Here is a 25,752-nt window from a genome sequence, read left to right as displayed (position 1 = left end):
TGGTCCGCGAGTAGGAGAAATATTCCATATCTGGCCCGCGGACTGGAAAGGTTGTGTACCCGTGATGTAACTTAAGAAACCGCCACGTTCACTGATTATCCCCACGATATTCTTCGCGATGACGTAAATAATGCTAGTCATAATAAAAATAGTAATATGGACTGCGGGATAGACAACGGGAGACTGAGAATAAATCTGAGGATAATTATAGAAATCAGTGACGTAACTGATTTTAATTTGCCCCTCTCGTTCTAATTGGCGGTTGTCTGCATGAAATTGCGTCATGAAAGAAATATAAATACTTGAAAACCTTTTTTTTGGAGTTCGAATATATAATTCTACTTATTTACACGTTTTATCTGAGTGTACACAGATGAACGCCTTATAATAAATACCTTTCAAACGGAGAGAAATACGGGACTGTCTTTTTCCACACGTATCGAGACAGGAGATATACGAAGTCACATTCCGTCTACTGCCCTTCAAGGTAAATAAAAAATTCCAAATTCTTCAAATTTTTATAATTGATACAAAAACTATAGTTTCTGTTGGTTGATGCTCTATCTATAGGAAATCTGAATGGTATTTAGTAGTTTCGAATATGTCAAGGGACATAAGCCTTCTCACATTCCTGCTTGTGGCGCAATTTCTGACCAATTAGATGTTTGGCAGATTTTTCGACCAGTCTGTACTGACACTGTATTTTGTAAGCAACATTATCAGATTACATAAATTCATACATGATATACCACTGTAATATATGCATAAATTACAGAATTTAGACACCTACTTATATCTAACCTATCACAAAAACTCTTCCAGAAAAATTTTCCATCAATCCCATCACAATCAATACGATTCATCATGAACACGAAAGTGGTAGCCTGTTTATGCAGCTTCACCTTATTCGGAATCTCTCTGGGCTACGACAAACCGAATATATTGCTCATAGTGGCCGATGACATGGTGAGTAGCTCTTCAATGTTTTATTATCAATTAATCAGGAGCGTCATTCATATCCATCATGCCAATCTGTTCGGAATATTCGAGTAACCGATGCCAACAACGATGGTGTTTCTAACTATGTGTGTCTCCATTCGAATCAATATTCTTTCTTTTTTTAAGAAATGCTTTCTAACAACTGACACGTATATTAAAATACGCAGGGCTGGAACGACGTCAGCTTCCACGGTTCGTATCAGATCCCGACTCCGAACATCGACGCACTCGCAACAGACGGGATCATCTTGAACAACTATTACGTGTCTCCTATTTGCACGCCATCCAGAGGATCTTTCTTCAGCGGCCAATATTCCATAAGAATAGGTAACGTACCATATTTTCACGTGTATAAAGAGGCCCCTGATTTTCCGGGCTTGAAATTTGAGAAAACAGTTGAAAAGAAATATCTATATTACTGTACTATCCATGTATAAGATAACCCTATCTCCCCTATTTTTGGGACTCAATTTTTGGCAAATAAGGGTTCCATATCCATATATACACACGTTAAAATACAATATATCACGGATCGAAACAAACCAATTATCTGCAGAGAATTAAAACTATGCACGAGAAAGCATTCACGTTAAAATCGTTCCGTTCTTTTTTCAGGATTGCAACATTTCGCCATTGCGGACAGTGAACCATGGGGACTTCCCTTGAATGTGACGATTATGCCACAGTACTTCAGGGAATTGGGATACACGACTCGGGCCATAGGGAAGGTGACGTATTCACTCTTATTTATAGCTTGAATCATTTGGTTTATCCCAATATTACTATCTTAATATTCATTCTCTTGGATTCCAGTGGCACCTTGGGTTCTTCACGAGAGACCACATACCCACAAGGAAAGGATTCGATTCATTTTTCGGCTATTATACCGGAGATGAGGACTATTATACCCACTTATCCGAAGACGAGGTGATAATTTAATCGATACATCAATGTATTTAAAGTTATCGAATTTCTTTTCAATTTTGTGCTCTATTCGGTATGAAAATGTCCAAGGCTTTAATTTCTGCTGCTCTTTTATTTGTACAGTACAGAAAAATAGGGTACGATCTGCACGACGATGTTGGTTCCAAAGAGAGGGTGGCCTGGGAGTATAGCGGAAATTATTCGACTGAGCTCTTCACGAACAAAGCCATCGAAATCATCGAAACTCATAACAGTACCAGTAAAGTATGTGGAGTGACCTTCCTATACATAATATAAGCATATCTCCCTATGTTATGTAGATCGTATATCTGAAAATTCTTCTGCAGTTTTTTCGTCCATCACATCTGTCTTTTCGGATCTTTCTGCCCAAAAATGAAATTTCACGGTACCATCAACCAGGGTGACGTTATCTCAATTTTCCTTTTGGTGAGTTATGCTCATTTATATGACGCAAACTCCTGCATTTTTTTAGTTCGAAATTTTTTCAGTGATGACGAGATCCCAACGATTCGTTTCCACACCTTTTCCATCAAGTTCAATCAGTTATTCAGTTAATTTTTTGGTTTGTTTCTGTGGGATAGTGACACCCCGGCTTGGAGTGGCCTTGTGTTTTTATTGAAAACCTCATTCTTTTACAAGAAATTTGAGACAGTCATCCTTCCAGAATAAAGCTGAATGTGTTTAGTGTGTATTACAACACAGAATAGGTGTTCCCATCTGGACAACACTGAATTTTCACTAGTTCTGTGTGACACATTGAAGATTTGGATGCACTCTGTCAAATGATTATATTATTAGCTCAATTGCCAAAATGTTTAACAGACAGCGCTAATTTGAAACTATTTCCCCTGAGACGGGGCAAAGCCATCTAGGAGGGGACAATCTAACCCCGGTTGACGGTACTGGGTTAATCGGCGGTGTCTGCACTGCTTCGGCGTCCGTATTACACTTGTTGGGCTGGTGAATAATGTGAACGGGATGACAAGTCAGGAGACAAGGCACGTGTTTCAAACGGGTCAGTGCTAGCAACCGTTGATGTAGGTTTTCAAGGCCGAGGTATAATTGAAAACGAGGGAAGTCCCCGTAAGTCCGGAATTTCTTGAAGCCCGGTAAGTCCTTGTTTTCAAAGAGTACCAACTGTCACACGGTCCGAGGCAAAGCCGATTGAAAGTAGAGCGTATCCACTTTATATACAGTATATGTTTGAAGCCGCTGTGGTGGTGGAGTGGTCATAGTGACGGACTTGCGTCGCGAGGTCCCGGGTTCGAACCCCACAGTAGTGGTTGACTGAAGTTGGTTTTCTGTGGTTCCCAACTTCAAGGCGCAAATGCGAGCCGATCTTCCCTTTAAAAAGTCTAGCAACAGACCTACAAATAGTACAAATGTAATTCAATCATAATACATCTCTCACTTCAATTCTGAAATATAGATGGCAGCACTTAAAATCAAACACAACACTACATAAGCACTCAGGCATTTAGGTACACACACAGTTACACTTTCGGCACAACTCACTAGGTAGTAAATTGCCCATAGATGGTGATAGACCTGAATTGTGCTTGGTTTGAAAGAAAGTATATGTTAAAAAAAAAAATCCGCGGAGAGAGAGAGAGATGAAAGCAGTGCCATCTCACGCTTCATAGGCAAAGCTTATAGTTGAAATGGCGTGGTTGCCAAATTTCTTCTTTTTTTTTCTCATCCATTATATTCTAAAGTAAAAAATTTCACATCTTCAGAAGAGATATTTTTGATAAATATTACGTCAAATTTTACATCGTGGCAAGAGAGTTTTAGCAAGTTACTTTGTATTTAAAATAATTGGCATAAAAATCATATTAATTAAAAGCGTTGAATAAGAAACAAGGGCGCCGCGGAGCATCTATTTGTGACCCTCAGAATATACACTACTACTGAACCACACATGCACCTCGTCCATATTCCTCTGCGGAACTTTTAACGAATTGGTTCATGTTGGAATGTGTCTGTATGTGTTGTGAACCTGACGTGAAGTTTGTTTCTGTGTGATGGTTGTTATATGTGGTGCTGCCATCTGCCACCAATTTTTCTCACCATGAGTGAATAATTTTATCATTGTAGGCCTGTTGCTCTCTGTGGCGAGTCTTTTTAACGGGGAGATCGGCTCGCATTCACGCCTTGAAGTTGGGAACCACAGAAAACCAACTTCAGCCGACCACCACTGTAGCGACGGCGGGGTTCGAACCCGGACCATCGAGATGAGAGTTCGTCACTATGACCACTCGACCACCACAGTGGCTGAGAATAAATACTCGTTTTCCTAAAAAAACACAAGATTGACTTTGCGCCAACGATTTCAAGAGACATTCGGATTTTTGTGGCACCCTGTAAGACAGTGGTTCTCGAACATTTGCTACCCGTATAGCTTCCGTGCCCTAATTAGCGTTTATCTGCTTCTCTCCAAAATATATAATGCATTCATAAAAGAACCAATTTCAAACTACTAGCAGGCACACACACATCAATTTGTCCAGTTCATCGCGACATAGGGCCCTAACGTATTTATGTTGTCGGAATTGTGCTTGTTTCGTGTTCTGCTTCTGCTGCTGTCTGTCTTCCGTATTTAAAAGTAAAGAAGCATTTACCATCTTTACCTCAAAATATGGAAGCAAGATGGCAGCAGAACACGAAACAAGCACAATTCTGAAAATACGAATAAGTTAAGGTCGTACATGTATTCACCCAACGCATTCCGGTATGTACCGATTCGTTAGAAATTTCGCAGAGAAACGTGTACGAGGTACATGTACGGTAAAGTAGTAGTAGTTTCACCGTGTATCCCTCGATAAAGTTTGGCGACGCCCTAAAGGAGCCACGACGCATACTTTGAAAAGACTGTTCTAAGAGCAACACAATCGAGTGCTTCTACCTCTGGTTTGGTTACCTAGTCAAACAATTTTGGTAGACTATACAGTGACCATCCATCGTTACGCTCACCTATTGACGAGAGAGACAGAGAGAGAGAGAGAGAGAGAACGATCAGTAGCATATGTTTTTTTTGCAGAAATTGATGATGAACGGAAAAATGGCAGATTTATTTACGATTATCAATTCGTATGTTGGTCTTTCTTTGTTTCATTGATGCAGCCGTTGTTCATGTATCTGGGATATCAAGCCGTTCACTCTGGTAACATTTACCGTCCACTGGAGCCCCCACCAGATGAATACGCGAAATTCGATTACATCCGGGATCCAAAACGGAGAAAGTTTGCAGGTACGTACTTTTGCCCATTGTTTTTTGATTACAGTAATACAGTAGTACCCTAAGTTACACGGTAGGTGGGGTTGACAATAACCACGTGAGTCGAATCCATGTAAGTCGAGGTACGGTTTCGCACACAAATACATACCGTTCGGGTTGACCGGGACCAAAATTTTGTCTGTTTCCTTCTGTGCTACTGTGATACCTTGTGATAGTATTAGACATTTGCGGTCAGATATCGATGTGGACACGAGAAACGAATCAACGATAATTCAAACTCAAAAAACGATTCGGTGGAACACAACTTCAGTTAACGAGCGAAAATGTGCTTTGTTTATTTATTTTCACGTTATCACAACTGAGCCGATGGTTTTTCGCTTTCGTTCATACTGATACTGGGGAATTGTGGGTAATATTTCTCCCCCTAAAGTCTCCGGGCAGTGTGCCTCACTCCAAAAATAAACACATGTGCGAGCGTGACTGTGTTTCAGATACGAAATTATATGACACGACGTCGCTTCCCACTTGTTCACGCAAGGTTTACAGAAAACTGGACGATGTGTGAAGATGCGCAATTTTCTTTGGAAAATCATCTCTACCGGGAATCAAACCCCGGCACCTCGAATGCCGTACGAGTGCTGTTACCTCTAAGCTACAGAGAATACAGGAAATTCCTTCCTGAGAGCATATATATATATATATATATGTAATAGCTCGTAGACAGCAGGCCACCAGTTGCCTTTTTTACGTGCAGGTGATCTAAAAACATGCCACAGGCAGCTTGAGTGATCTGGAAATGTGTCGCGGGCATTTAAGTAATCTGGAAATACGCCAAGAGCCACTTGAGTGATCCATAAAAATGCAGCGGGTAACTTAATCTGCAAATGCACCATGGGAGATGGGTCAGTTGCACTGGAAGGTAGGCGTGGCTATCGAATTGCACTGCTCCACTCTTGTTATCTATGTCCGAATTGCACTGGGCATCCCCCTCTTCACTTCCCTGCTGATACCAATTGTTGATAGATAACTTTTTTCCCCTCTCTCCCCGCATTATTTTTCACTTCACACTTCATCTATGCTTAGGATAGGCAGTGGCGTGTAAATTTTGTTTTATTGAACTAAATTAATTATCCAATAATTGGTTGTTATAAAAATTTCAAACTTAAAATATTTACTCTCCAAATTGCAAAATTAATTTATTAGAAAAAAATGGGGACCCAATGCAACAGCATTAAAATCAATGTGCATGTCGACTTTTGTGATTCTCCGTCCACCTCGTGGTTCTTCCAGACATCGCATCATAAATTATCTCCCGATCTCCAGAGCTCACCCGAACTATTCACCTCCTTCCTCAGACGTTCGATGATATTGCTACATTTTATTTAGTAATTATTTTTAGTTTTCCCTGATCATCGAGAGTGGATTAAGGGCTGGGTTACATTTTGATTTTTTGATGGACCGCTCGCTAGCACGAGAGAATGTCATCGTGCATCCACCAACTCTTCTTCTTCCTGGACGGGCTTGGCGTTGTGTTGGCGACGCCATCAGGCGCCAAACGATCACTTGGCGAAACACTCATAACACACGCGCGCGAGTCTCAAACTACTGTATGAAAATTATAAATTTCATCAAAACGGTCACAGTTTTTTTTATGCCTCTTTCAGGGATGTTGTATGGTCTGGATAGAGCCATTGGACGCGTTTTTGCCAGTCTCGAAAAATCAGGTATGTTGGACAACACTCTGATCTTGTTCACCACCGACAACGGAGCGGCTGTACAAGGTGTCGATGGCAACTCGGGATCAAACTGGCCCCTGCGAGGATCCAAATACACTCTCTGGGAAGGAGGCGTCAGGGCAAATGGTTTCGTCTGGAGCTCCAACCTCAGGAAAAAGAGTAGGATCGACGAGACGCTCTTCCACATCACCGATTGGCTACCTACATTATACACGTTTGCTGGTATGTAATGCTAGTGATGCTGTTTTCCCGCACACAACTCTGGTCATATTTCGCCATACGGCAATTTCTAACTAGTGGAGTTAGGTGGGCAATGAAGGCGCCATCTATCGGTGGTCGCCCCCTAGGATCAGTAAGTATAATTGTAGTGATAGGAACTAAAAGGCACAGGCTCTATCACACTAGGTGATGTCAACATATTGTCCCGGATGGCAGGGTGGGGGAACTCCAGTGCCTCCGGGAAATCTGACTATTTATTGTAGCTTGAACAAAAACAACATACAGGGTGGTTATAAAATTTGTCAATTTACGAGCCCCTAGCGGCTATTGCCATTTAAGAGTGTAGTTGGACATTAAGGCGCCATGTATGGGGGGAATGGGGGGGGGGGTCTGCCACAAGCTCATTATGGTAAACATCTACATTCGGCCCCCGGCTCGAACCTGGGACTTGAATGGCAACTTTCACAGCGATAGGTAAACTAATGCTAATGGAAAATCAAGATATAGGCGTTTCAGAGTATGGGCTCTAATATGAAATAAGAAACAAAAACCTAACTCCAGAAGTTACGGTTACAGCAGCAATATTTCAAAAAATTCAAATAGCGACGCTCACTTTAATGCAATGCAAAATGATCAGCGCCGTAAAACATTATGAATGGCTGTGAAATGACACCTATATCACAATAAACGCCATCGAAGAACGCAGACAAAGAAAGAAGATCTCATCACATGGGCTTTAACCACTCGGCCGGAGACTTCCTGCAGATCTGACCGACCGAGTGGTTAACAGACCAACCCCTTGGTGAGATGTTCTTTCTTTGCCTGCGTCCTGCACTGGCGTTTATGGTGCTACAGGTACCGTTTCAACGCGGTTCATGAATTTCACTGCGCCGATGATTTTGCAATAAATGAAAATGAAAGTTGTCATTTGATTATTTTTTCGAAATTTTGTTACTGAGTAACAATTTTTGTTACAGTAACCAGTGAGAGAGAGGTTCTCATTTTTCATTTCAGTTCTTCATTTCATTTGTGAGCGCATACTCTCTGAGAAACGCCCATATCTCGAATTTCATTAACATCAGTCGATTTATGCGGCCTCTAGCGACTTGTATCCCGGCAAAGTTATTTTATGACCACCCTGTGTGTACATGCTGTGGTATGTAGCTAGTGAGAAACATAATTTTCAAGATGCAATGTCCTCATTTCTGCAAATAGAGTGCACATCAGCACATTAAATGCATGTGATTACGGTTCTTCAATCGACACGAAAATGTTAATTTACGGAAAATGCATCGACTACAGTTCATCACTAGTGATTGAGTAACCGAGTGAATGGGCAATTAAATGAATATGTGAACGATTGAACCACTGAATATGAGTTAATGAATGAGTTACCGAAAAAATTAATTACTAACAGAGCGAGTAACTTTATGATTGACCGCATGACTAACCGTATGAGTGATCGAGGGAATGAATACGTTGCCAACTGAGTAAGCGAATATATGAATGACCAAATGAATGGGTAGGTGAGTGATTGAGAAACCGCATGAGCGAACCGATAAATGGGTGAGTGACTGAGTCAGCGACCCAGTGACCGTCTGAGTGACCGAGTGAATGAGTGAAACAGTAACCATCTGAGCGAGTTTGAGTGAGTCAGTGACTATGAGTGACCAAGGGAGTGTGTGGGTGACAGAGGCAGTGAGTTTTATATATATATTCAACAGGGTCAAAGGCTTATATCCCCTAAGGGCCAGAGCCCTTGTCATGTCTGGTCTTCAGACTGAGTGAGCGAGTCAGTGGCCGTGTTTGTGACAGTATGAGTGACTTGCTCACTTACCTACTAAGTCACTCCTTTGCTCATCTGCTTAATTACTCATTTGCTCACTCACTATAACTTTCTGACTCCCTTTGCCAATTTACAAAATTTCTGACTCACTCGATCAATCACTCACTAACTCTCTAACTCATTTGATTAATCACTCACTTGTTCACTCGCTCACTCACATACTCATCCACTTACTCACTATATCAATTCGACGATGAATTTTTTGTCAGTGAATGTTCCTAGCAATGCAATGTCATCGGTGAATTTTCTTAGTGTGAATTGTTATGTTGGTAAATTTTCCTTTCGGTGAATTGCGTAGCGATGAAATGTTGTCGAAATTGTTGGCTGCACTCAGAAACGCACGTCAAGTGTCGTTCTTTTTCATCGCAGGAGGCAATGTGAGTGACCTGCTTGACATAGATGGCGTAAACCAATGGCAAGCTCTTGACGAAGGCAGTCCTTCGGGGAGAGATACGATTCTCCATAACATCGATCCGATCTGGGACGTTAGTGCGATCAGGAGAGGGCCTTATAAGTTGGTCGTTGGATCGTGGAATGCGACTTTAGATAATTGGTTCGACCAAAACGGACGGATGATGCAGCCGTGGACGGAATCCGAGGAAAATGTTGGTGACACGTTGCCCTCCGAAAATGTGAGTATCAATAGATAGCGCAACAAATCAAAATTCAACCAAACCCACCCTTAGGGATGTGAGTGTGACAGGCGTGGTCTCGCCAGGCCCACGCTTTGTGAGGCCCCGCACTCATAGTAAATTATTGGAGGCTCTCACCAATTCTTAAAATCATTTTTTGCATTATTTCTGAATTTTTTGTTATCAGTTCGGGAATTGTTTCTTTGATTAATTCTAGAACTTTTTCTTTCGTTAATTTGGAATTGAAATGAACTGTGGAATTAATTCTCATTTATCGCTTCTAGAATTAATTCTTTCTTCACTTCTGGAATTAATCCCCCCCCCCCCCCCCATAAAATATGTATAATCGAGGTAAAAGGGTGGCCTGAACATCTTTGGTGCAACGAAAGTGTTAAGTCGCACCTGGTCTCGCTATATTTTACGCAACTGGGTTCCGCGTCTGGTATGAGCGGTATTGAGTTCAATACCATGAAACAGTCTAGATAAAAAGTTAACAATTGAGTTTGTTTTTGCAGGAGATCGAAGACCAGTACAAAAACGCACAGACAGTAGAAGTTCTGACCAGAGTGTTCGGTGATGACTACAAATACATCCCAAGCAGAGAACGTAGAGTGGAAATCGATTGCGGACCGTGGCCGAAGAACCTTTACGAGAACTGCGATCCATCGGACGCCCCCTGTCTTTTCAACATCAAAAAAGACCCTTGTGAATTCACCAATATAGCCAGGACGGAACCGCAAGTAAGTTTGAATTTCCTATAACCCTGGAATTTCCCATAGAAGTTACACAATCGAAACTCGGGTCGAGCATTTCCAAATTAGTCATAGGAAACGAAAGACACCCAGCATCTGTGACACTAGTTTCATATAAACATACCGGGGGACTCGGGTGCCTCCGGGGAACCACTATTTATTGTTCTAAGAAAATTACAATGCTTCCCATCACTGGAGGCTTGGACAAAATGTACGAACGTATGTACATGGGCATAGGCAACATCATCTATAGCAGAAAGCCTCCGTGCGAAGCTCGTGACGTCACTGAAAAAGGTCATCTCACCTATAATCATTGGATGTACGACAAAAAAAGATAAAGATGGCGTATTCGTCGTGCTGCTATATTTAATGGCTGTAAGTGATACAATACAGCCATTCATACATACGAGCTTCACGCGGAAACATTCTGTTATATATGTTCATGGCATAGGCCATTCATGCATATCGCCAGTAAACAGGTGTAAAAACCATTTATAACCGCAAAAATGATGATAGATGTAAATAAATCATATAAATCTTCTTGATCGGGAACGCATCCCGTTTCAAAAGTTTAGCCACAGTAGTAAATTGCATAGAACCAGATAACGCAGAAAAGAAAGAAAAAAAAACTCTTGAGATTTTATTTACAAACACACAGGAGGCTGCATATACATACTATTAAATTATAAAAATTTGATTAAATATATACAGGGTGTTCCAAAGTATGAAAAACAAGTGTTTCATAAAGCTTAAAGCTTAGGCGCAAACGCCATTTTACGCAATTTGATGGCTGTGTGCGATTGGACGACCAAGATTACGTGTCAGACGTGTGGTATAAAAGCAGAATAACAGATTTTATCTCTAAATAAACATGTCACGTCATCGAAATACCAAGACAGGTTTGTAAACTGTAAAAGCTGAAAATGAAAGGCAAGGGTGTTAACGAAATGTAGAGAATGCTTTACAACGATCCGTATTAAGTGTTCACCCTGTGGTAGCCAGTAATATAGATTCTAAGCCAAAATAACGCTGGGTAAGGCCAAGTACCGCGACTATAGAGAAGTGATTGTAAGAAAAACATTTGGTAAGAAAACGTCTCTACTCTAGATAAAAGAAGATGGTCTGGTGATCACTGAATTATGCATAAGGAATTCATCCTCAAACCAAAGGTGTCGACCACATCGTTTTGAGGAAAATGGTTCGCTAAAATCAACGTTTTTAAAAACAAAAGATTAAACTTGTCTAGTAAGTCCATACGTTTATGACGAACAAATGGTTATGAAAGTCTGGAACTGTTTTTAGAGTATTTTACTCCAGCGGACAGAAATTTTTGTCTTTTCTAGGAGTCTGAAAATTCTCAGGAAACAGAGTATAATCTGCTCACATTGAAGGAAATAATTAGAGGGAAAAAAATAGCCATTTAACCCTCTGAAGGGCGGTGAGAACCCCTTTATCCCCCCCCCCCCCCCACCTTTTTTGAAAAATTCATAACTCCACAAAAAATAGGAATTTTTTGCTGCAAATCGAATTAAGATGTAGTTTATATTTCCAAAAGTTATCAGAAGATGGCTCTAGTTGTCCACGATCTTTTTTTCATATCACTAATGGTAGTATTTTTCGTCAAATATTTTTGCTGACACTAAAAAAAGACGTAATTGCAGATTTTTATCAAATTTTGCATCACCAACTGGGTGAAATGGTATAAGTTCAATGTATAGTATTATGAATTTTGTCTTGCAAGTAATTTTTGAATCCACAAGATTTTTTTCAGAACGCATTTGCTGAAGGAAAAGGGTAGGATACATGTGGTCCCACCGCGCGTCTACAGCATCCCCCTTACAGAGGGCAGCACCAATTTCCTCACCCTTGGGAAATCTCTTTGGAATGCGTGTTTTGTATCATGATACTGTTGCGTCTGGCAATTTTTTTTTATTTCTGTGTTTTCAGTACAGAGAATGGTCCCTCTATAATGTAGAAGAAAATTCAAAATGCCTTGAGAACGACTATCAGCTGCTGAAGCTCTTGCTTTGATTGAAGAAATACCATCGAATCCAGAATGCTCAATTGAACTTGATGATGAAGAAGTGCAAGAACGAGAAGAATTTCGCGTATCGGGGATGAAGGATTGACTATCGTAGAAGAATCTATTGTTGATGAAACATCGACTCCAGGACCATCAGCAATAGATATAATAACTTGAGGTAAAACCCCACGACACAACACTGTTCCAGAATTCAGAGAAAGGACTGGGCCAAGTGATGAGATTTTGGACCTGGAAGAACAATCTCCTATTGCGATTTTTTTGTGTTGTCATCAGCCCTGATTGAGCATATCGTTTTCCAAGCAAATCTTTATGCAACCCAGGAAGGAAAGAGGTTTGATCCAGTTTCTAAAGACGAGTTTCTATGCTTTTTAGCCATAAATTTAGCTATGGGCGTAAAATACTCTCTATCTACAGAGACTACTGGTCAACAAATCCAATTCTGGCCGATAGTTTCATAAGCAAACTAATGCCAGTGAAAAGATTCACCTGGATGTTGACCCACCTACACCTGAACGATAATTCGGTTCAGCTAAAGAAAGGTGACCCCAACTTTGACAAACTATAAAGTGCAACCCTTATTGAGTCATTTGTCAGAGATTGCTATAGAATATTTTCACGTCATATTTTTTCAATTTTGCACTTAACACTTGTCATTATTTGAGACATTATGTCTTCCATCAACATTTAAAATACAATTTAGAAGTATTTCTCCATATTATGAAATCCTTTAACTATTCTAATCTTTTCTTGGCTAATAAAATGAAATAAGCACTATTTTTCTCTAATAGGGTTGCTAATAAATGGAATAGCTTACCCCCGGAGCTAGTAAATTGTAACACAATTGATACGTTTAAAAAGAAATACGATAAACATGTTGGGGTAAATCGAGAAGCTATCCATTCTTAGAATAAGACAACCATAAGTATTCTTTATAGGCATTGTATAATATCTTATCATGTGTATATATTGTTTATAATTTGTGTTAATTGCATTTTTAATGGGGTTGCTGTATTTTTGAAACATATGACATCCATATTTTTATGGGCATCTTTTTATCAGCCACCTCGTTGGGCATTTTGTCTGTTGTGGCGTTGTATTTGTATTTGTACTATTGTAAATGTGCCTTAGTAATGCTTTTCCTGCCAAGCATTTTCAACAGCGCTGATAAGCGCTAAGTGCGCGGTGGGACAAACGGTATCCCACCTCATCATCTTATATATAAATGTGAAAGTATGTATGTATGTATGTATGCTCTTTATACAAATCTACAGTTTTAGACCGATCGTCGCCAGATTTTGCATATATACCAAACAGGTCCGGGATTGAACCGTAGGCTACTTTAAAAGTTCGTCAGAGCTGGGCAAATGCCCGAAATGGGCGAAAAACTGTCGGGCAACAATGGTTTTGGGGGCCTCAACAATCACTTTCGGAACGTTTACTTTGGTTACCGTGGTTCCCAACAATGCGTTTCAGACGTGTATATGTCTTTACAATGGTTTGTCACATCTTTAACACTGCCATCATTACAGTTTATTCCTTTATAATGGTTTGGCTCTTTTCCAATACTCCCAGTAATTAAAAAAAAAACCCTGGAAGCGCCAGATATTTTTGCTTGCATGTATACAGGGTGTCCTGTAAGTGCTAATGTGGTCTTTATCGCATCAACCACCCATCGTTGAGGTATAGTTTCAATTTAAAAAGTGCTTAAAAGGAGTTTGAATAATATTCGCTGCAGAAGATGGACGTATGACGTCGCTAACAACAGAGAACAACAACTACAACGACAAAACTGGGAATAAAAATGTTCAACGTCAACTGATGAATTCAATGCTTGCCTCAAATCATCAACACCCTGCCACGAAGCTAAAAAATTATCATTATCCACCCACATGCGAGTTCAACGGCAAAATGACTCAGCACTGCTATCATTTTCACATCAGTTGATCAAACTTGGCAATGGACGTATTCCCGTAGACCCAAGCACCGGACTGATTACTTTCCCAAATGGATTTTGCCAGTTGTTAAATTCAGTTCAAGAACTTGCAGACAAAGTCTTCCCAAACATTGAACAAAATCACCGAAACCATGAGTGGCTTTGTGAGAAAGTAATTCTGGCATCGAAAAATGACAGTGTGAACAGGATCAACGGAAAAATCCTAAAAATTATTCCGGGAGACTCCACATTTTACAAACCGGTTGACACTATCACAGACACAGCGCAGACAGTTCTGTATTCTGCAGAATTTCTGAACTCTCTGGATATTCCGGGTGTGCCACCACACAATTTGACCCTCAAAGTCGGAGCACCTATAATGCTTTTGAGAAATTTGTCGACACCGATACTCTGCAATGACAACAGGCTCTGCGTGAAGAAATTGCACAATTGCATCATTGAAGCAACGATTCTAACTGGATGTGAAAAAAGAAGTCTTCATTCCACGTATCCCAATTATCACCGAAGAAATGCCATTCACTTTCAAGCGATTACAGTTCCCGATTCGTTTAGCTTTTGCCATGACAATCAACAAAGCGCACGGCCAGTCGTTAGCAGTGGCAGGTATCAACCTACTCGAGCCCTGTTTTTCACACGGACACCTTTTCGTCGCCTGTTCGCGTGTTGGTATACTCAAAAATTTTTACATCTACACACCAGATGGACAAACAAAAACATTGTGTATCCACAAGCAATTGCCTGAAGTTTTAATTAAAATATTTAAAAATAAAAGTAGTTTTTTCTTACTTCATGCAGAAATTTTTTTGATTAAGAAATAATTAATCAGGTATATATATGTAAACTTTTTACAGGGCGGGCAACGTCGCCGGGTATCAGCTAGATATATAAATGTGAAAGTATGTATGTATGCTCTTTATACAAATCTACAGTTTTAGGCGGATCGTCGCCAGATTTTGCATATATACCAAACAGGTCCGGGATTGAACCGTAGGCTACTTTAAAAGTTCGTCAGAGCTGGGCAAATGCCCGAAATGGGCAAAAAACTGTCGGGCAACAATGGTTTTGGGGCCTCAACAATCACTTTCGGAACGTTTACTTTGGTTACCGTGGTTTCCAACAATGCGTTTCAGACGTGTGTATATATGCCTTTACCATGGTTTGTCACACCTTTAATTCTGTCATTATAACCGTTTATTCCTTTACAACGGTTTGTCACTTTTCCAATCCTCCCATTAATTGCAGAAAACCCGGGAAGCGCCGGGTATTTCTGCTAGCCTATATACAGGGTATCCTGTAAGTGCTAATGCGGTCTTTATCTCATCAACCGCCCATCGTACAGGTATAGTTTCAATTTAAAAAAAAAGGGGTTTGAATAATATTTGCTGCACAAGTTGGACGTATGACGTCGCTGACAAAACTGGGAATAAAAATGTTTAACGCCAACTGATGAACTCAATGCTTGCTTCAAATCATCAGCACTCTGGCACGAAGTTAAAAAATTACCATTATCCACCAACATGCGAGTTCAACTGCAAAATGACTCAGCACTGCTATAATTTCCACATCAGTTGGCCAACCAGTAGACCCAAGCACTGGACCGATTACGTTCCCAAATGGATTTTGCCAGTTGTTAAACTCAGTTCAAGAACTTGCAGACAAAGTCTTCCCAAACATTCAACAAAATGACCAAAACCATGAGACAGTGTGAACAAGATCAACGAAAAAATACTGAAAATTATTCCAGGAGACTCCACATCTTAGAAATCGGTTGACACTGTCACAGACATTTAGTTATGTATCCTGCAGAATTTCTGAACTCCTTTGCATATTCCGGGTGTGCCACCACACAATTTGACCCTCAAAGTCGGAGCACCTATAATGCTTTTAAGAAATTTGGAGACACCGAGACTCTGCAATGCCAACAGACTCTGCGGGAAGAAATTGCACAATTGCATCATTGAAGCAACGATTCTAACTGGATGTGAAAAAAGAAGTCTTCATTCCACGTACCCCAATTATCACCGAAGAAATGCCATTCACTTTCAAACGATGACAGTTCCCGATTCGTTTAGCTTTTGCCATGACAATCAACAAAGCGCGATTCCAGTCGTTACCAGTGGCAGGTATCAACCTACTTGAGTCCTGTTTTCACACGGACACCTTTTCGTCACCTGTTCGCGTGTTGGTAATCACAAAAATTTGTACATCTACACACCAGATGGGAAAAGAAAAAATATTGTGTATTCACAAGCGATTGCCTGAAGATTTTAATTAAAATATTTAAAAATAAAAGTAATTTTTTCTTACTTGATGCAGAAATTTTTTTGATTAAGAAATAATTAATAAGCTATTCGTATATAAATTTTTTACGGCGCGGGCAACGTCGCCGGGTATCAGCTAGTCTTATATATAAATGTGAAAGTATGTATGTATGTATGCTCTTTATACAAATCTACAGTTTTAGGCCTATCGTCGCCAGATTTTGCATATATACCAAACAGGACCGGGACTGAACCGTAGGCTACTTTAAAAGTTCGTCAGAGCTGGGCAAATGCCCGAAATGGGCGAAAAACTGTCGGGCAACAATGGTTTTGGGACCTCAACAATCACTTTCGGAGCGTTTACTTTGGTTACCGTGGTTCCCAACAATGCATTTCAGACGTGTATATGCCTTTACAATGGTTTGTCACATCTTTAACGCTGCCATCATAACAGTTTATTCCTTTATAATGGTTTGTCACTTTTCCAATCCTCCCAGTAATTAAAAAAAACCCGGGAAGCGCCAGATATTTTTGCTTGCATGTATACAGGGTGTCCTGTAAGTGATAATGCGGCCTTCATCTCATCAACCGCCCATCGTATAGGTATAGTTTCAATTTAAAAAGTGGTTAAAAGGAGTTTGAATAATATTCGCTGCAGAAGCTGGACATATGGCGTCACTAACAACAGAGAACAACAACTACGGCGATAAAACTGGGAATAAAAATGTTCAACGCCAGCTGATGAACTCAATGCTTGCCTCAAATCATCAGCACTCTACTTCACCAAACACCAACTCTGGCCATATCGCTACATTGCAATTTACTGCCATTAGTGAGATGGGTTGGAAGTGAAGGTGCTATCTATCGGTGGTCGCCTCGAGTTTGTTAGGACATCAACACTCTGGCACGAAGCTAAAAAATTATCATTATCCACCAACATGCGAGTTCAACTGCAAAATGACACAGCACTGCTATCATTTTCACATCAGTTGATCAAACTTGGCAACGGAAGAATTCCCGCAGACCCAAGCACTGGACTGATAACGTTCCCAAATGGATTTTGCCAGTTATTATATATATAAACTCAGTTCAAGAACTTGCAGACCACGTCTTCCCAAACATTCAACAAAATCACCGAAACCATGAGTGGCTTTGTGAGACTGCGATTCTGGCACCGAAAAATGATCGGCAAAATTCTGGCAAGATCAACGGAAAAATCCTAAAAATTATTCCGGGAGACTCCACATCTTACAAATCGGTTGACACTGTCACAGACACAGCGCAGACAGTTCTGTATCCTGCAGAATTTCTGAACTCTTTGGATATTCCGGGTGTGCCACCACACAACTTGACCCTCAAAGTCGGAGCACCTAAAATGATTTTAAGAAATTTGGAGATACCGATACTCTGCAATGGCAACAGACTCTGCGTGAAGAAATTGCACAATTGCATCATTGAAGCGACGATTCTAACTGGATGTGCCAAAGGAGAGAAGACGTCTTCGTTCCACGTATCCCAATTATCACTGAAGAAATGCCATTCACTTTAAAGCGATTACAGTTCCCGATTCGTTTAGCTTTTGCCATGAAAATGAACAAAGCGCAAGGCCAGTTGTTAGTAGTGGCAGGAATCAACCTACATGAGCCCTGTTTTTCACACGGACAGCTTTTCGTCGCCTGTTCGCGTGTTGGTAATCTCAAAAATTTGTATATGTACACACCAGATGGACAAACAAAAATATTGTGTATCCACAAGCAATTGCCTGAAGTTTTTAATTAAAATATTTAAAAATTAAAGTAATTTTTTTTTTACTTAATGCAGAAATATTTGATTAAGAAATAATTAATAAGCTATATATATGCAAATTTTTTACAGGGCGGGCAACGTCGCCGGGTATCAGCTAGTATATAAATAAAAATGTTAATTTTTTTTTTCAATTTTTTGAAAAACGTAATATATACACCCATATGCATCAGTACATCAAGTTATTTTTTTTATATTTTTCATATTTCGATGTCGTGCCCTTCAAAGGGTTAAACGCAAGATAGAGTCCCAATACATCTTTCTACTTTTTCGAAGTCGAAGCTTTTATAGCTGAACTCACTTTGTTTGGATTAGCCAGAACTCAATCCAACACAGATTGTGTGAGGCTATCTTATCCCAATCATAACTGGCAATGGGAGAGATTACCGAACTGTTGTGGAGCTGAAAGCAGCCATAAAGGCATCATAGCTACTTTGTATCCAAAAAGTATACAAAATCCTGTTCTGTGCATGAAAAAAAAAGTGCATTTGAAGTTATCGATGCTAAGGTAAATCAAATATGTAAAATATTTTTGTGTGTGGTGTAGGATATTGGAGACATGTTTTTGCGATTTGTGCCTGAACTTTTGAAACACTTGTTTTTCATATTCTGGAACACCTTCTACATATTTATTTATGTTTTCGAAGTTTAATACAATGTATATACAGGCATGTGGGTGTATGTAAATAAATCCCAAGACGTTTTTAGCTTGTGTCATCTAAGTTTCTGTTTTAGTTGCAATTTTCTTACTGTGCCTAAACTTGTGAAACAGACTGTAGTTCTTGATAAAATCGATATAATTTGATCACCTTTTTTTTCTTGAAGCTAATTTCATTCCGAGATTTCCATTCGCTTCTTTTGAGATAAATCCGATTTCTTTCGCGGCCTCGTAATAATAACTGAATCAACCTTTTTTGCAGCATTTACAGTTGTTTGGTGTTCCTTATTGCATTATTCTTCCAGGTTACGAAAGAGCTGCAGGACCTGCTGCAAAAATATTCCGAAGAATCCATTAATCCTGTGAATAAAGGATACGATTCTAGATCTGATCCGAAACATTCAGGAGGTGCTTGGTTACCGTGGCTTCCCGATTCGGATTGATATTCCGTCTTCCGTTCAGTATTATGCAAAGTTGTTTTCAACGAACAACTAGAAAATATTTATAAATCTGGGACTTAAGCTAGCCCGGCCATTTTATTTATGTGTTGAATGTATAAGTATTTTTGTGTAAGCTTAAAAAATAAAACTTTTTTATTCTACTAACTTATGGTTTGGAGGATTTTTTAAATTTTTAAAAATATCTTTTTTACGGTTTTAAACCTTAAAACCACAGGCAGACAGACATGACCGCTGACAGCCCAGAGAGACCATCTTGGGATGGTTTGCGCTTTTTCCCTAGGGGTTGGACGGTTGAGAGCTTGATGATATCAGACTCGATTAATCGAACCAGAATTCCGCTAGCATCCACCAGAACTTAACGAAGCAGTGCGTTACAACACATCTATAAGTAAAAATATTTAGCCTAATATTTAGCTCCAGAAAAACATTGCTAAGAATTAGAAAAAAAGTGTATTTTTTATTTGATAAAAACTTTCAAAATTTCCCTCAAACGCTAAAAAATTTTCCCCATGGACCAATTTTAGCCAATTTTTCCCACGCGTTACCATCATCGATTCAGATGATTAATCTATTTACAGCCACAAACCAGTGTCGTTGAAGGGCTAGTATGTTTTATGCTAGAAAAACACACAGACATATCAGTCAGTGTCTTTGCTGATCGATTGGAGAACCTAAATTTCAGGTTTTTTTTATTAATCAGCAACGACGTTTCATTTTCAGTGCATAAAAATCCTAGGCCTATAAATGATACGCTCTAAACATTTACTTACTGCGCTTGAACATGATTTTCATAAAGGTTGCCAAGATTATCAGTTGGTGCCCATATTTCTGAAGCGGAATTGGAATACCTGGGAAAAAAATTTACTTTTTTTAAACAAGGGTTTCACAAGGGAATGTATGGAATGTACCCGTACATTCGGAAAAGTATCGTCACTCGTAATACACGGAAATGATATATTTTTTTTTTTGGAATAATTAAGAAAAAGCCCGATTCTGCATTTTTTGAAAAATGTATGTTGGGGAAAAAATGGAGTTGTCCCGTTTGGGACATATGGTCACATATTGATAACCGGGATTGTTTTCAGATATAGTTATCAATCGATTATTGCTATCAGGAACTTCCAGTCCCAATGTGATCATATTAAGCAGTGGGGGGGGGGGGGCGTGAACTGCAAATAAAACTCGACAAATTGTATTCTCTCAATCATCACACAGTATTTACACTTCGGATTAAATATTTAGTATCGTTACGGAGGGAGGGAGTGAGAAACAGGAGGGGTATAATACTGAGGTTACAAAGAAAATAATAAAACACATCTACGTGCGTGTAAATAAATCATCTGTGTTTCTTTCATCCGCTATACGACGAGATATCTCGCCCTTGCAGGGGAATTAATCCATTTAGGGGATGTATAGCGATAAACCTGCCTATAACGATATTTTTTTTGTCCCGGCGGATTTCCTATTTAATAGGGAATATGGCAAATTCTCAAACTGTCTACAATCCACAATGATAACCTGTCTATAAAAATATTTTTCTAGGTCCCTACAGTACCGTTATAGGCATGTTTTACTGTAATAAGTAGAGCCCGAAAGTTTAGGCACTAAAAATGGTCGAAGTAGGCAGGCAGGCAGAAAGCCACTAAAAATGCTTAAAATAGGCACTGAAAAAAATCATTTTTGGAAGGAAGAAATAATAACTATAATACGCTATACATAATTCATTATAACACGCATTATTAACGTGAAGCGCTGAGTGGAACCGTAGCAGCCCCCTAAGTGCAGCAATTTTCGCCAAAGGAATTGCACACCCCGCTGCCCGGTATGCAAGGGGACCCGGGTTCGATTCCCAGAGGAGACACAAACCACTTTCTTTTCGAAATATCAGTTTCGGTATTAAAATCCAGAAAATTCAATTTCTCAGTATATTTCAGGCCGAAAAAATTTCGTCAGAGCTTTGTGAGCTTACAATAAAAATAAAAAATGCCAATTCAAAATATGTTGAATCAATTTTTATTTCACCCCAAAAAAAAGTCATAAGGGGCCGTTCAAGTATTACGTAAGCAAATTTTTAGCCATTTTTGACCCCCTCCCCCCCCTTGTCAGCAAAAGTCAGCAAAACGCTGACCCCCCCCCCCCCCCCCGCCCTTATCAGCAAAGTTTCGTCATCAGCTCTGCCCCTCTGAATCCTAACTCATATTTTCATAAAGGGTGGTTGATGACGTCAGCACTATCCAAACCCCGCCTCCCCCCTTGCCATCAAAAGTCAGCAAATCGGAATCCCCCCCCCCCCCCCCCCATCGATGATGACGTAATACTTGAACGGCCCCTAACTTGTTTTATATATTTGTTAGATATCAAGAGCGACATACGTCAGCACCGATGGGGGGGGGGGGGGTTTCCGATTTGCTGACTTTTAATGACAGGGGGGAAGGGGGGGGGGTATGGGTAATGCTTACGTCATCAACCAGCCTTTATGAAAATATGAAATTTTTTTACTGGTATCTTACTCGGTGCGCCAAAAACGAGAAAAACCTTTCGATAGTTTGTGAGCACTTGAAGTAACATTCCAAGTGATATGGAAATGGGTCCGGGCCGCTTAAGCGATCTGGAACTGTGCCACGCATCACAGTGATCCGTAAACATATGCCGCGGATCACTTAAATAATTTGAGAATGTGCCACGGGTAACTTGAGTAATGTAGAACTGCACTGGGTGCCACTTAAGTGCTCTAAAACTACTTCACGTGTCACTCAAGGAATCTCTAAATGTGTCACGGATCGCTTAAGTGTTCTGGAACTGTGTCTCGGGTCATGTAAGTGATCTGGAAATGTGCCAAGGGCCACTTAAATTCCCAGAGGGAAGAGGGAGAATTCTCAGTTCACAAGGGAATACAAACGAGGTGCATGAGCTGTTTTTAGTCGTAGGGGTCATTCAAGTATTACGTCAGCATTGGGGGGGGGGGGGGTTCGGATTCGCTGACTTTTGATGACAAGGGAGGAAGATTGGGGTTTGAAGATTGCGTACGTCATCAACCATCCCTTTCTGAAGATATGAAATATTCTAAGCTGCTGCACATTTATAGCGATCTATAAATGTGCCGCGTAGTTAATTTTTACAAAATTAGGTTTGAGGAGGGCAGGCCGTATCAGATAACCCCAGGGCCATATTTGGTCCACGGGCCAAAGAACCTTTATGCGATTTATCATTATATGGCTTAGAGGGTGGGTCGCAATGAATTTATTAAAGATAAATTTTGTGAGATCATAGCCTTCAAATAAGCCGCTGTGGTGGTCGAGTGGTCATAATGACGGACTCGCATCGCGGGGACCCGGGTTCGAGCCCCACCGTCACCACAGTGGTGATCGGCTGAAGTTGGTTTTCTGTGGTTCCCAACTTCAAGGCGTGAATGCGAGCCGATCTCCCCGTTAAAAAGTCTCGCCACAGAGAGCAACAGTCCTACAAACAGTACAAATGTACAGTCATTACACTTCACTCACTTCACTTCTGAGATATAGATGGCAGCACTAAAAAACCATACACAACACTAAAAAAATCATACACAACACATACGCACTCAGACTGTTAGGTACACATACTTACACTTCCGGCACAACTCACTAGGTAGTAAATTGCCCATGGCGATAGATCTGAGTTGTGCTCGGCTTCAAAAAAAAAAACCTTCAAATAACATTGAAATTAACAGAAATTGAATCCTAATAACGCACCAATATGCGTTAGGATTCAGAGGGGCAGAGCTGATGACGAAATTTTGCTGACAGAGGGGGGGGGGGTCAGAGATTTGCGGACTTTTGCTGACAAGGGGGGGGTGTCAAAAATGGCTAAAACTTTGCTTACATAATACTTGAATGGCCCCTAAGCATCAGTAATTGGAAAATTCAGAAATGATCTGTTAACCGTACAATCTGCATTTAATAGGACTATGATTTACATATTTCCAGTGATTTTCTTCCGTGCAGTGACCTCTAACAAAAGTAATTTAAACTAATTTTTTTTCTGTAATAAAAAATACCTTGTATATACTTATCACATCAGGGCCGTAACTAGGAATTTTGTGAGGGGGGGGGGGATCAAACATGACTTTTCCGCCTCCACCGTTTTAAAATATCCTACAGGCCTGCATCAGTACAAATATTCAATCATTACACTTCATTCATAGTACAAAATATACATATCAGATGGCAGCACTATAACAGACATTACGCAGAAACAAACTTCAAGTTAGATTCACAACATATGCACGCACATTCCAACTTGTACTAATACAGTAGAGGTTCCACAAGGGAATACAAACGAGGTGCATGAACTGTTTTTAGTCGTAGGGGTCATTCAAGTATTACGTCAGCATCGAGGGGGGGGGGTTCGGATTTGCTGACTTTTGATGACAAGGGAGGAAGATTGGGGTTTGAAGGTTGCGTACGCCATCAACCATCCCTTTCCGAAGATATGAAATATTGTAAGGTGCTGACGAAATTGTGCTGACAGGAGGAGGGGGGGGGGTGGTAAAAAAAATGACTGAAAATCTGCTTACGTAAGTAGAGAATGGCCCCCTTACTTTGAATGAGCTCGATCCCCAGAGGTCCATCTGAAGTAAGCGAAATTTCCGATTTTAGCGTTAGTGAATCTTCCAGTAATTGAGGTCACACGTTGAAGCCGTCGATTGTGCCGAGGTCTCCATTATAGCCCCCCCTGCAAGATATTCGTGTAGGTGAATACAGTTACTCGATTGAAATATCAAAATGATGTCGAAAATCCACAGAAATGCACGCATGATCATTACGAAAATATTTATAGTTTTTGGGTTGATACCATCGACCGCCCAATAATTACACTCACGTGATTCCTTATGAAAAACTAATACGGAAAAGTTTTTGATTTGACCAATAATTACGGAGTTATAACTCATTAAAAATTGATGACGTCATTTTTGAATCCTGCCGAATTCACCGAACGTGCACAAACCTTGGAATTTTCGATGAGAGCGACTCTGATGATGATAATGAAATAGTTAATGCAGCTGGTTGTGATGTATCAGATGAGAGTGATGAGGTATTTAATGAGAATTTCTATATATGATGAATGGAGCCCTGTGTGGAATCATACTTCCCCAACGAACGGTTGCTGAGATAAAAGGCCGGATTAGGACTTACACGACACCCAGTATATACAGGTTTCTGGTCCGCGAGTAGGAGAAATATTCCATATCTGGCCCGCGGACTGGAAAGGTTGTGTACCCGTGATGTAACTTAAGAAACCGCCACGTTCACTGATTATCCCCACGATATTCTTCGCGATGACGTAAATAATGCTAGTCATAATAAAAATAGTAATATGGACTGCGGGATAGACAACGGGAGACTGAGAATAAATCTGAGGATAATTATAGAAATCAGTAACGTAACTGATTTTAATTTGCATCTTTCGTTCTAATTGGCTGTTGTCTGCATGAAATTGCGTGTCATGAAAGAAATATAAATATTCGAAAACCGTCTTTTGGTGCGCGAATATATAATTCTACTTATTTACAGGTTTTATCTGAGAGCACACAGATGAACGCTTTATAATAAATACCTTTCAAACGGAGAGAAGTACGGGACTGTCTTTTTCAACACGTATCGAGACACGAGATATACGAAGTCACATTCCGTCTACTGCCCTTCAAGGTAAATAAAAAATTCCAATTTCTTCAAATTTTTATACTTTATACAAAAACTATAGTTTCTGTTGGTTGGTGCTCTATCTATTGGAAATCTCAATGGTATTTAGTAGTTTCAAATATGTCAAGGGACATAAGCCTTCTCACATTCCTGCTTGGGGCGCAATTTCTGACCAATTAGATGTTTGGCAAATTTACACCAGTGCCGTGACTAGGAATTTTTTTAGAAAGGGGAGGTGAAAACGTTATTTGGCAGTCTTTTCTATTGTGAAATGTTCCTTGTTACTCCCTAAAATTTGCCGTCCCCTAAAGTTTACCTCCCGGGAAAGTTCCCCCCCCCCTACCTTTGTCCCACTGTAGGCTCTGCCTTGCCTTACGTCAACTTATTCATTTGCCACCTGTTGACGTCTTTGGTTTCCGAGACTGAAACTAGAAATGATACGTGACGTCAAGATTTGACTGTTTTTTGACACTGTAACCAGACGTCTGGACTATGGGCATTGGTAATTCGCATTGCTCCGTAAAGT

General features: G+C 40.1%; 2 protein-coding genes across 2 annotated transcripts in view; both read left to right on the top strand.

The window, feature by feature from the left end:
* The first annotated feature begins 416 nt into the window (after window positions 1-416).
* Window positions 417-19,690, top strand: LOC149089677 (arylsulfatase B-like). The gene is made up of 10 exons (XM_089235312.1): window positions 417-966; window positions 1,167-1,326; window positions 1,615-1,727; window positions 1,813-1,926; window positions 2,047-2,187; window positions 5,068-5,194; window positions 6,847-7,140; window positions 9,353-9,615; window positions 10,131-10,355; window positions 19,393-19,690. The coding sequence occupies exons 1-10, from the start codon at window positions 865-867 to the stop codon at window positions 19,528-19,530; spliced, it is 1,677 nt and encodes a 558-aa protein (XP_089091438.1). The 5' UTR covers window positions 417-864; the 3' UTR covers window positions 19,531-19,690.
* A 5,380-nt stretch (window positions 19,691-25,070) lies between these two features.
* The window catches only part of LOC149089676 (arylsulfatase B-like), a 29,131-nt gene continuing 28,449 nt past the window's right edge, over window positions 25,071-25,752 (top strand). Inside the window, exon 1 of the mRNA XM_089236954.1 lies at window positions 25,071-25,232. The gene's annotated coding sequence lies outside the window, so the exon portion shown is untranslated. The remainder of the gene's footprint in view (window positions 25,233-25,752) is intronic.

This window comes from Pholcus phalangioides, unplaced genomic scaffold, assembly GCF_987345545.1.
Source record: "Pholcus phalangioides strain wild (caught in Gottingen) unplaced genomic scaffold, Ppha-v1.0 ptg000001l_1, whole genome shotgun sequence".
Lineage (NCBI taxonomy): Eukaryota > Metazoa > Arthropoda > Arachnida > Araneae > Pholcidae > Pholcus > Pholcus phalangioides.
This window is presented reverse-complemented; position numbering and strand designations above follow the sequence as displayed.

What these genes read in the sequence shown, in the direction of transcription:
- LOC149089677 (XM_089235312.1), top strand. Translation starts at nt 865, where the DNA reads ATGAACACGAAAGTGGTAGCCTGTTTATGCAGCTTCACCTTATTCGGA. An exon ending in CCAATATTCCATAAGAATAG is followed by an intron (nt 1,327 to 1,614) that starts GTAACGTACCAT and finishes TTCTTTTTTCAG; the next exon opens with GATTGCAACATTTCGCCATT. An exon ending in CCCACTTATCCGAAGACGAG is followed by an intron (nt 1,927 to 2,046) that starts GTGATAATTTAA and finishes TTATTTGTACAG; the next exon opens with TACAGAAAAATAGGGTACGA.